General features: G+C 40.9%; 1 protein-coding gene across 1 annotated transcript; it reads left to right on the top strand.

Annotated features, from left to right (window-relative positions):
* Window positions 1-6394: 6394 nt before the first annotated feature.
* On the top strand, window positions 6395-6970 carry LOC103434862 (signaling peptide TAXIMIN 1-like). The gene has a single exon (XM_008373227.4). It carries the CDS (start codon window positions 6531-6533, stop codon window positions 6771-6773), a length of 243 nt encoding a protein of 80 aa, XP_008371449.1. The 5' UTR covers window positions 6395-6530; the 3' UTR covers window positions 6774-6970.
* Window positions 6971-13333: the final 6363 nt, after the last annotated feature.

Here is a 13333-nt window from a genome sequence, read left to right as displayed (position 1 = left end):
CTTATGTTGCACTTCTATCCCCAAAATGCCAAGTACGAAGCCAAGGAGAAACTAAGGTGGCTCAAGCAAACGGGGAGCGTCAAAGACTATGTCAACGCCTTCGTGAGCTTGTTATTCGAGGTGCCCAACATGTTAGAGGAAGACAAGCTCATGTACTTCATGAGTGGACTGCAAAATTGGGCAAAACTCGAACTACAAAGGAGGCACGTGCAAACATTGTCTGATGCCATTGCCGCCGCTGAATCCTTGATTGAGTTTAAATCAAGCCACCAAGGTGATTCCAAGTCCACGGGGAAGAGGGGTAACCATGAGAGAAGTGGGGGAGAACATAAGCCGAAGGACAAGGCCGAGACAAGCAAACCAAAGGAGAAGAAAGCCGATAAGCATGACAAAGGCAAGGGTAAGTCTTGGCAACCCACTTGTTACCTATGCGACGGCCCTCACATGATGCGAGATTGCCCACAAAAGAAGGCCCTTAAGGCCATGGCCTTCAAGGAGGACAAGGCCGAGGAGAGTAACGATGCAACGATGGGATGCATTCGTCTACTGAATGCCATCCAGACAACCCTCCCACAACCTAAGGCTCAAGTTGGGGGAGGATCATTGTTCGTCGACGTCAAGACTGGTGACAAGACGACGCGTGTGTTGGTGGACACGGGAGCAACACACAACTTCATGACGTCGGAGGAAGCCACAAGGCTTGGCCTCCGAGTCACAAAGGAGCCCGGTAGCGTGAAGACGGTAAATTCCGCTGCCACCCCCATTGTTGGAGTTGCGCGTAATGTGCACGTAGACATTGGCACATGGAAGGGAACGATCGACTTCACCGTAGTCAAGATGGACGACTATGGCGTAGTCATTGGGTTAGAGTTCATGGACAAGGTACGAGCCTTTCCCATTCCCTTCTACAATATTTTCTGTATCCTAGCCGACGGAAGACAACCTTGCCTGGTGCCATTGGAAAGGCAAGCCAAGAAGTGTACCCAGCACTTGTCGGCAATTCAATTTGCCAAGTCTTGGAAGAAAGGCGAGGCCACATTTCTTGCAACCCTAATGTTGAATGAAGGGGAGGAGAAGCACGGGCCTTTGCCGAAACAAGTGGAAGACGTCCTTGTGGAGTTTGCGGACGTGATTCCTAAGGAACTGCCAAAGAAGTTGCCACCAAGGAGAGAGGTCGACCATGCAATTGAGTTGGAGCCTGGTGCTAAGCCTCCCTCCAAATCACCTTATAGGATGTCGCCACCCGAGTTGGAGGAATTGAGGAAGCAACTCAACGAGCTGCTTGATGCTGGCTACATCCAACCCTCCAAGTCCCCATATGGTGCACCCGTCTTGTTCCAACGCAAGAAAGAAGGTAGCCTAAGGTTGTGCATCGACTATAGAGCATTGAACAAGATTACCATCAAGAACAAGTACCCACTTCCGTTGATCGCCGACTTATTCGATCAACTTGGTGAAGCAAGGTACTTCACAAAATTAGATCTTCGATCGGGATACTACCAAGTGAGGATAGCCCCTGGAGACGAATCGAAGACGGCGATGGTGACCAGATATGGAGCGTTCGAGTATAAAGTCATGCCATTTGGTCTAACCAATGCCCCCGCAACATTCTGCACATTGATGAATAAGGTATTCCATCCTTATCTTGACAAGTTTGTCGTGGTTTACATTGATGATATCGTTGTCTATAGCAAGACATTGGAGGAGCACGTCAAGCACTTGCGCATAGTGTTCAAGACCCTTCGGGAGCATGAACTCTATGTCAAGAAGGAGAAATGCTCTTTTGCCACAAAAGAAGTAGAATTTCTTGGCCACAAGATAAAGGAGGGGAAACTTATGATGGAAAAGGGCAAGATCAAGGCCATTCAAGAGTGGGAACCGCCGACCAAGGTACCAACACTACGATCTTTTCTGGGGCTAGCCAACTACTATCGGAGATTCATAAAAGGGTATTCAGCTATAGCGGCACCCTTAACAGACCTTCTTAAGAAAAACAAGGCATGGGAATGGACGGACCGATGTCAAGAGGCCTTTGAGAGGTTGAAGAAGGCCCTAATGGAGGAGCCTGTACTAAGGTTGCCCGACCTTAGTAAGCCATTCGAGTTGCACACTGATGCTTCCGACTTTGCCATAGGAGGAGTGTTGATGCAAGAGGGACATCCGATAGCCTATGAAAGTCGCAAGCTAAACAATGCCGAGAAGAGGTACACGACCCATGAAAAGGAGATGACCGCCATCGTCCATTGCCTTAGAGTTTGGAGGCATTACTTGCTTGGTACCCCATTCGTCATCAAGACGGACAACGTTGCCACTAGCTACTTTCAAACCCAACAAAAGCTCACACCTAAGCAAGCAAGGTGGCAAGAGTTCTTAGCAGAGTTTGATTACAAGCTAGAGTACAAGCAAGGAAAGGAGAACGTGGTGGCCGATGCTCTAAGTAGGCGAGTAGAGTTAATGGCTACGGTACTCAAGCCGCAAAGCCATCTCTTGGGCCGTGTCCGAGAAGGTTTATCACATGACGTCCAAGCCAAGAACATTGTCGAGTTTGTCAAGGAGGGGAAGACAAGAAGGTTTTGGCTTGAGGACGGCTTGCTATACACCAAGGGCAAGCGAATCTACGTCCCAAAGTGGGGAAGCTTAAGGAAAGAAATCCTTAAGGAGTGCCATGACTCAATGTGGGCAGGACATCCTGGCACTCACCGCACGTTGGCTTTGGTGAGCGATGCTTATTATTGGCCACAAATGCGAGATGATGTAGATTCATACGTGAAGACTTGTCTTGTGTGCCAACAAGACAAAGTGGAACAAAAGCAACCGGGAGGACTGTTGGAACCACTTCCCACCCCATCAAGACCATGGGAATGTTTAACCATGGATTTCATCACACATTTGCCCAAGTCTGATGGATGTGGATCTATCTTCGTCGTGGTCGATAGATTCACCAAGTATGCCACTTTCATACCCGCACCTGTGGAGTGCACAGCCGAAGTAGCTGCACGCTTGTTTTTAAAGCACGTGGTGAAGTATTGGGGAGTTCCGAGAAGCATAGTCAGTGATCGAGATGCTCGCTTCACGGGTAGATTTTGGAAGGAGCTCTTCAAACTACTTGGCTCGAAGTTAGACTTCTCCACAGCTTTTCATCCCCAAACTGATGGACAAACGGAGCGGGTTAATGCATTGTTGGAGACTTATTTGCGGCACTATGTTAGTGCCAATCAACGAGATTGGGCTAAGTTACTTGATGTTGCCCAATTCTCTTATAACTTGCAACGTTCGGAGTCGACGGGGAAAAGTCCGTTCGAGTTGGCTATAGGGCAACAACCCTTGACCCCGAACACGGTCGTGACTGGCTACACGGGGAATAGTCCAGCCGCTTTCAAAACTGCTAAGGAGTGGCAATTAGCCCACGAACTTGCTCGAGCTCATTTGGAGAAGGCTTCAAAGAAGATGAAGAAATGGGCAGATCGCAAGCGAAGGAATGTGGAGTTCCAAACTGGCGACCAAGTCTTTGTGAAGCTCAATGCGTCTCAGCACAAGAGTACTCGTGGCTTGCATAAGAGCTTGTTGCGGAAATATGAGGGACCATTCCCTATCATCAAGAAGGTTGGCAAAGCCGCGTATGTTGTGGAACTCCCACCCCGCCTCAAGTTTCACCCAGTGTTCCATGTGAGCAACTTGAAGCCTTATCATGCGGATGATGAAGAACCAAGTCGAGGTGAGTCTCATCGAGCACCCCCTTTGATGACGGAGGCATTTGACAAAGAAGTGGAGAGCATTGAAGCCAAGCGTGTCGTGGTGCGACCAAGACAACCAAAGCATGTGGAGTACTTTGTCAAATGGAAGGGGCTACCATACTCCGAAGCAACATGGGAGAAGGAGATGTCCTTATGGCAATATAAGGACCTGATTCAGACATTCGAGAGGCAAGAGTCGACGAGGACGTCGACGGCTTAAGTGGGGGAGGATGTCACGGGCCGCATGTTAAAAACAAAGAAAATGCCCAAGACATCATATATCTAAGCCCATGAAGCCATGTCTTCATGGAAGCTTCTGGAACGTCCCGGAGAAATCAAGAACGTGGCGGAGCATTCAAGATAATCTAGGGCATTCCGGAACATTCCACACAAGTGTACATATTTAAGCCTCACCTAGAATAATCTAGATTAGGCAAGTTGTATCTAGAACTATGCTAGATATTTTTGGATGTAAGTAGGGGATTCTAGAACCCTCCATTGAGGAGGTGACTTAGGCCTATAAATAGGAGGTAAGGCCATTTGGCCAAACCATCCAAGAATTGTAAGCAATTGTAAAGTTCTCTTAAGTTTCAATACAAAGCTTCCTTTCTCCCATCTTCTAAGTGATCTTAGCATTCTCCAAGCTATCTTAGCTTTCTTTGTGATTCGATCCGGGGAAGCGAGGCTTCGAAGGCTTACTTAGCTTGTTCATCGAGGTATTCAAGTCTAAGTGCCGCACGGGCGGAAGGCTTAAAGAGTCATCCCGTGACACAAGGAACTTTTTAAATTGAATCCTGATGGCCAGCCAGGGGCATATGTTGCATTCTCTAATACTTTGGCAGCCGCTGGGAAATGGGAAACTGTAATTGAGCTTAGGTTAAGCAGGATATCTAAAGACACCGCCTGCAGTTGGATTGGTACTGATAGTGGTTAATGAGCTTTCGTATGGTTGAGGACAAGTTCACTGCAAAGACTAAAGAGCACACGATGTTGAAGCTGTATGGAGCCTGAGGAAAAGCCTCCTAGCTCAGTTTTGAACCTGACAAACAAATTAACGGGTGCTAACTCAGCCGGTGTCTCATTGAGATCGTGCAGCGGGACTGCTCAGGCTTTCGGGGAGAATAGAATGTTGCTCAATTTGACAAGCCATAACCATGTCCAGAGGTAATTTTCTGTGGAAAGGGGATACTTATTCGTGTGCATCAAGAATCGGATTGCAATCTATTGTTAAGTTATACTTTAGCAGTCAGTAATTCAAGTTTGTTCACTCTCAAAGCTAAACCACAGTATGATTTGCTGATAACAAATTAAATAGTTACCTAATTGTAATTTTACATTGAAACGCATAGGGTAATGTTAGGGAGACCATTTATTTCGACTATATTTTGAAAACCACGTCAAATGTTGATTAACGTGCATATTGTTTAATGTTTATTGGTGATACATCATATATTTTGCAAATTTGATCTAAAAAATTGGTTACCTAGCATTACTCAATAGACAATGTGACAATCACAACTTCTTTCACCATCAAAATGTCAATTTTAATGGCCTTCTACTAGTCATATACAAGTCCAACAGCTATGGAATTCATGTGCACAGAACTGGTAGCTCAATTTGTCATTTATCTTTTCATCTGAAGCCTCGAGTTTTCCTTCCTCTAATTAAAAAAAAAAATATTGAATACAGCCAAAAAATAATAGAGTTATAACAGCTATTGGATTCCTTGAATCATTATATTTGCATATTAAATGCAAGTCCATGTGGAGGTTGGAGTCGGGAAAGGAGGTTCGTTCTTCGTTGGTCAAGAAAAGTGGGAGAACGACCTGGGAATGTGTAATTGGTTGGTTCTCATCCAACAGGATTCTCTTCCGGATCCTCTTTGTGAAAATTCTGGAGATTTGAGAATTGTCTCCGTTCATCATACATCATAAGGTCAGTTTTTATCAAGTACTGTTTTTGTTCAATTTTAATTAGTTTTTTTTTAATAATTTCTGACACGATGAACAGACATGATTCACGGATTCTCGACATTCTCACAAAGAGGATCTGGATTCGATTCTCATGTTCGAAGATTTTTTTTTATTTTTTATTTTCCAACTATTTGTTTATTTTTGCATACCTGAGTTTGGTCAAAGTAAATAAATCAATGTGTTCTGCTCTATGAGTATAAGTTTGTATTTTTCCTATTTGGATAAATATATTGCACGTTTAATTCCAATAAATAAGAATGAAAATCGTTTTAATTCTTGAGTTTTATATGTTTACAAAAATATGCCCTTATCGTAATTATCAAAATGAAATAAAAAAACCACATAGAGGATAAATAAATTGTGGGGAGCAGCTGATCTTAACCGTTGCTATTGTGAATTCCACAAACATGAACAACCAGGATGGGCTGCGCACGAAAAGGGTAATGTTAGAGAGACTAAATTTGTAAACAAAATTGATAAATTAAATGATGTGTCATCAATATGAATGAACACGTTTATCAATGCCTAAATAGTAATTCAATATGATCAACTTTCATGTCATTTAATTTACAAAGTTTTGTCTATAAATTTAATCTTCTTAACATAAAATATATTGGAATTCTTTGTGGTTTAGAGGAAGCCGGCAATAGAATACAAGTCCTTGTTTGACTATATATACCCCCAAACTATACCTATTCCTTAGTCATATCGTTTCCTACAATTGACAACAAACCAAACGAAGTTGCCTTCCATAGTTATCGTCTTCCGCAACCTACAAACTATAAAGAAGTAGAAGAGAGACAAGAACACCAAAAAACAAGCGATGAGCTGCTGCTGCGGAGACGATTGTGAATGCAGGCCGCTAGGGTTTCTCCTCGGCCTGCCCTTCGCCTTCGTCGCTCTCATCCTCTCCGTCATCGGCGTCGTCATCTGGATAGTCGGGTTGGCGTTGACTTGCATATGTCCGTGCTGCTTGTGCGTGACGATCATAGTTGAGTTTGCTCTGGCGTTGATCAAGCTTCCCTTTTCGATCATGAAGTGGTTCACATCTAAGATTCCTTGTTAATTACGATCTGATACGTAGCGTGTAATTTAATAGTGGTTTGTTCATTTTTCAACCACAGTTTTTTTTCTCGATCTTTCCACTTTCTGTTGATTTTTTTTGTTGAAAATTTGTTCGAACATTGCAAAAGAAAGCCTTAGGAATCCTTGTTCGATGAATTTGTCAGGGTAAATTTATGAAATTTGGGTTGGCACTTAAAAGTTTTATTTGTTATTACAAATTTTCATTATTATTCTTTTATTTTTTAGAAAACTTCGACACCACGAAAGAAATTTTATTGCCCGACTCAATTATTTTCCGTAGCGTGAGCATTTGTGTACTTACTGCAATTTTATGCTATCATAGGAACATTATTTGTGAATTCTAATGGTAGCTATACAATTTCAACATAATATTATTCTGAACTTAATTGGGTGAGATAAGGCTCAATGAATTCATTCAACATTCAAGTGTAGAGTTTTATCCTAAGAGGCCTCGTTGCTATCAATAGTTCACAAATTTTACATCATAATTTGCTGTCGTACTTTTCTAATATGGAGTTCCTATCCTGGTAGGATTAGGAAATAGTTACCAAGAAACATGCAATATTCTTGATTTTGGGACATAATACTCCTTTGTGGTTACGGAAATGATAAACACACAACAGTTTCAGCACATATATTCATGTCTAATCATGTCCATTGTTGCAGCGTCTTCTGACTTGTACCCCCTTACACTGCTTCTTGTTTAATCATTTTTTGTTTGTTTGGAAGTACTTTTAAAATGATTGAAAATGTTTTTGATGAAAATGTTTTTGAAACCAATCCTTAGTAAAAATTCAAGTGGATCCTAAAAAAAATACTTTAAATGCTTCTACAAAAAGCAAATATCTGGATCATCTCTTCCACATGTTACAATATGCATAGAGAAAATTCGTTTTAAAACACTTTAACTAAATGTCCCTACGGGAACATCAATTACACCAACCACAATAGTATGGCCCATTTACAAAGATGACATGTTAAATTTCTTCAGCCTAACCCCTTTTTATAGAAGCAATAAATTAATCAAATCTACAACTTAATATGATTTGCGAAGTTCTACAAAAATCATCACTAAATCTATTTTCATGATATAATTGGTTTTTCAAATTTCATGCAGTAGGAGTAGGACATGTTGATTATTTTGTATTACAGCATTGTATTCCGGGGATTCATGGCTTTGCCACCAACTACTGAAACAATATTTCGGACCCGAAAATACCAATTCTAAACTACATCAATGCATGACTGGATGTCGCTGAAAGATCCAAGGGAATTTAGTGAATCAATTTGAACTGCCAAAAATGCAAAGCATATGTAAGGCTTTTCATCCAAAATGGTCCCTGAGATTTGCATAACACATGACTTTGGTCCCTGAGATTGAAAATCAATAGAAATGGTCCCTGAGATTGTTCACCATCCATTATTTTGGTCATTTGGTTAAAAACTCCGTTAAGTGTCTTGGAGCTCTTGGTCGAAAGTTTGGGCAATTTTCAAAGCTTCTTAACTCAATCGTTCTTAACCAAATTCGACCCATAATATATCAAAATGAAGATAGGAAAGTGTAGAACAAGATTATACTCATTTGGAAGCCCAATGGTTGCCGAAGATGGCCGGAAAATAGCCTAAAATGTGACTGGTCAACGGAAAAACTGAAAAATTCATCGAAAACTGGGTAAACTTTAAACATTCATAACTTCTTCAATACTCAACAAAATCGAGTGATTCAAAAATTAAAATCATACTTCTTGATGAGACGAAAAGAATGGTATCTTTCTTGAAGGCTAAATCACCGTGGTTTGGCCAAAAAACGGCTCGAAGTTGGCTATCTTGGTCATCAAGTTAGCCACTTTCAAGCCGTTTTCCGGCTAAACCACGGCTAGTTAGCCATCGAGAAATGTATCATTCTCTTTTTCTCAGCTAGAAGTATAATTTTTATTTTTGAATCACTCGATTTCATTGAGTATTGAAGAAGTTATGAACGTTTAAAGTTTACCCAATTTCCAGCGAGTTTCCAGTTTTCCTGCGGACTAGTCACCTTTCAGGCTATTTGTCGGCCATATTCGGAAACCATTGGGCTTCTAAATAGGTATAATCTTATTCTACACTTTCCTATCTTCATTTTGATATATTATGGTCGAATTTGGTTAAGAAACGATTGAGTTACGAAGTTTTGAAAATTGCCCAAACTTCCGGCCAAGAGCTCCGGGACACTTAACCGACTTTTTAACGAAATGACCAAAATAATGGATGGTGGACAATCTCAGAGATCATTTCTATTGATTTTCAATCTCATGGACCAAAGTGATGTGTTATGCAAATCTCAGGGACCATTTTGGCTAAAAAGTCGATATGTAATTATGTATAGTAGAATGACTTGTAACCGAAAATGTACATCTGATATTTGACAAAATATAATGGGGTGTGATATCCACACACCCCATTTTACTTCTCACACACCTTCTTAATTTTCGGTTGTCGGATCCAATGAATTGAAGAAGATCAACAGACAGAAATTATCAAGGGGTGTGTGAGAAGTAAAATGGGGTGTGTGGATAGCACCCCCCAATATAATATGGTATAGAAATGAGTGGCTCCACTACTAGTAAACATCACACCTACTTGTATGTGTATCTAGTTAAGTTAGGAACAATGTCGATGTTACACAATGGATCGCGGTTCTGGCTTTATATTTTTCCCTTTTGTTATATATATTCGTGAAATGACTGCTGGAAATTGCAGACGTTAATATCTAGTTGGTCTTGCTGGAATAACCATTTTTCCTCTGTTTTCCCAATTAAGCTTTTGTCTTTCTATCTCTAGCTCTTTCTTTTTAACTTAAGTTGGTTCCATATGTTGAATGCTCATTTGTGCAATCAAGCGTCACAAAATTACCTTTCCTTGCCTCCAAAGTAACTGATTAACCAAGTCAGATGACTCTCTTAACTTAGTTTTATGTTGTTACGTGATGTTATGTTGGAATAGTTTCCTTAGTTAATTTCATTTGTTACAACTGTTGCAGGTAAAGCTAGGGAAGAATGGCGTTGATGAAGTTCTTGGATTGGGATCGTTGTCCGACTACGAGAAGCATGGCCTTGAAAGTCTGATACCCGAGCTTAAAGCCTCCATAGAGAAGGGAATAAAGTTAATTTGCTAAAGAAAGTTAACCTCAAGAACTGCATAAGATTTCTCAGGGCTGGCCTTGAGAATTTAGGGGTCCTAGGCAAGCCTTTTTATTGGGGCCCTAGGGTTCTCTGACTCTCGATGAACAACGCAAAACGGTGAAAATCCTGGCTATTTGATTCATCCAAGACTCAGCCACCCACGGATCAGTAGAACTATCAAATGAATGAGGCTTGTGATTGCGAAACTCTCCATACAAAGACTTCCCACTAGGAGAAGTCGCATGAATGTGAGCTTGCATGAGTTGAGCCAAATCCTCAATTGCTCGAAAAGCACCATCAGGTTCACCATAGTCGTGGCTAGCCTCCTTATCAGTACCAGGAGCTACGTCATCATCAGTAACATTATCCCCAATCGACTAGGTAGCACCATGTGGAGTCGTCATCGAACGTCTGAAGAATAAAATAATTTAGCGTAAGCGAATAAATAATACTCAGGACGAACCCACACTGCTTACGTAAAGGTCTAGTTACCCATAACTTACCCAAGGTTTCCTCACTCTAAGGTAAGGTTATAGACATATAATACTTAAACTCTGATACCACCAAAAGTTGTCACGCCCTGATCCTGACATACGTCCAAGACCAATACGTGACGTCATCAAAAACTCGTATATCTAACATACCCTGCCTCCAGAATATGTACCAAGCATAACTCAAGATTTGAATTGCGTAGTAATTTTTCGTATACTTTATGGCTGCATCTAACCTCCTCGTTAGACTGCTCATGTACCCTCAATAGGGATTAAGTCATTCGTAGTTTACCATTTCACTACACTCGAACATTCATCACATAGACCATTATGTCTCAACATAATACCACAATTCAATCATGTAGCACTTCAAGGAACATTTAACAAAGTACAATAATAATCTCTAGTCATCTCGTCATTCATCCACACATATGCATTCCAACACCATCCAATTATCACATCAATCAATAACTCATACAATACACCGAAATGCAGGGCTAGAGCGACACAGTTCGGCCGAAGCCTACATCTCTAAAGCTGTCTCGAATGAATCAAATGATGCGATTTTGGACCACTCAACGGAACCAAGACACCAAAGGGGATTTCGAACCACTCAACGAAACCAAGACACCAAAGAGGATTTTGGACCACTCAACGAAATCCAACCAAGATACGATTCCAAACCACTTAATGGAATTGCGGAATAGAAGAGATTCCGAACCTCTCAACGAAATTACAGAGTACAATGCATATCGAACCACTCAATGATATCCAAGCTGGATACGATTCTAGACCACTAAATGGAATCGCGGATCACGAGGGATTCTGGACCTCTCAACGGAATCCAGACGAAGCAGGGAACCAGACCACTCAACGAAACCCCAGTGGATAGGCAGTTCTGGATCACTCAACGGAAACGAGCGGAAGGCCAACAACCATAACGTACAATGGCTCAAACAAACGAGACAACACACAAGTTACTTAATTTACAAAAGTGAAACAAAGTGAAACAAGACACAAATACTAAATTTAGAACGAATCAACGAAGCGGGAAATGAAACAATATCGAAGCAACAAATCCCCATCACAAGGTTAACAATTCACTACTAGCCCTCACATTCCATCACAACATGCCAATCATACAAATCAAACCATATTTCAAATATACACGTCAAATATCATTTCATAAACATAATCAATAGCTAAGTATTAAAAATAACAATTTAATAGAAAACATATTTATAAAACCAAGTCATATCCACACAGGATAACAATTACGAAAATAGGGTAATCACCAATATCACATATATTAAAGTTGTGAGTCTGCGCTAACGCACCCTAGCACAAGAATCGAGACGTCACGCAATATCGTCGCCTAAAACAAAGTACAAGTCCACATTTAGATTTCCTTTGATAATTCACATACTCAAAAACTCTCATGTCCCCCACAACAACATTTAATGAGAATCAAACCGTCGTTCAAGGGTAAGGTCTATGATCCTACGTCACTTGCTCTGTAAGATCCAAGCTCTAGATTTTCGATTTGTAAGTTCCTAAGGTCCTTAAATATTACGTATTATAATGTATCAAAGTTTGGTGACGATCCAACGGTCGGATCGTCGATTGCTATAATGTTCAAGTGGCGAACCTTAACGAAATTTCGCCGGATTTTGCAGATTTTGCAGATTTTCTGGGCAATCTTTAGAACTCCATATGTCACTCATTTCACACCCAAGTTCGACCCATAATATACCAAAACGAAGCTAGAGAAGTGCAGAACAAGATTATACCTGCTTAAAGTCCAAATGGTGGCCGGAGGTGGCCGAAAAATAGCCTGAAATATGGCTGACTGTGGGAAAACAAGTAACTCGCCAGAATTTTTGGGAAACTTTAAACGTCCATAACTTTGTCAATACTCAACCAAATCGAGTGATTCAAAAACGAAAATCATAGCTTGGAACGAGACAAACAAATTGGTACCTTTCCCAACTGTTAAATCGTCGTGATTTGGCCGGAAAATGGTCTAGAAGGTCACGGGTTCATCGGAAACTGGGCAAACTTTAAATCGTTATAACTTTCTCATTTCTCAACCAAATCACACGACCCAAGCATGAAAATTCATCTACACATCATGAGGAGTCAATTTATACCTATTTCGAGTCCGATGGTTGAAATTTGTCTGAATCATACCTAGAAGTCTCGGCCCAAAACCTTGTTCTTCGAACTCAAGGTTAGGATTTGTTTTCAATGAAACAAAACTCAAAAATGGGTTTATGGTGGTGAAGACATGCAGATAATGGTGGTTTTGGTGTTCAACAAGCCAAAATTTTTGGTTATGATGATGGTTTGTTTCACGGGAAGAAAGGGAGAGCTGAAAGAAAGAGTTAAAGAGAGTGAAGAGTTATAGGAAAAAAGAGGAAGGAGAGAGAGGGTTCCAGAAAAGTGGGGGTGGCCCACGTGGCATTCATCCAAATACATCATGAGCTGAATTGTCAATTTACCAAAAGTACCCTTAACGTTCAAAACCTCATAAAATCTTCGTTATTATTCTGAATCACATTTTGTTTGCATACATGCGTTTGTCTCGACGATTACTATCCAAATATATAAAGATAAGTGGAAACATACGTAGGGATCAAATATGCTGTAAATATAAAAGCGTCGAAACTAAGAATACGAAATACGTAATACGTAATTTTAAACAGTGAAATCCGGGAACGGGATTTCACAAGCATGCTGCTGTTTTTCTAAAAAAAAAACAATTTCAGCAGCACCAAGTCACTTTGGAAATAAAACTGATTATGCTCCAAAGGGTAAAAATCTGAAACTTTCAGAATGCAACCTAGGTAGTAGATAATCAACCACAGTTTTAAACATAACCTAATTCA

This window comes from Malus domestica, chromosome 05 (assembly GCF_042453785.1).
Source record: "Malus domestica chromosome 05, GDT2T_hap1".
Lineage (NCBI taxonomy): Eukaryota > Viridiplantae > Streptophyta > Magnoliopsida > Rosales > Rosaceae > Malus > Malus domestica.
The sequence above is the reverse complement of the archived record's forward strand: the minus strand, read 5'-3'. Positions and strand labels throughout refer to the sequence as shown.

Bases quoted from the DNA above. Each gene is read 5' to 3' on its own strand.
- LOC103434862 (XM_008373227.4), top strand. From the start codon at position 6,531: ATGAGCTGCTGCTGCGGAGACGATTGTGAATGCAGGCCGCTAGGGTTT.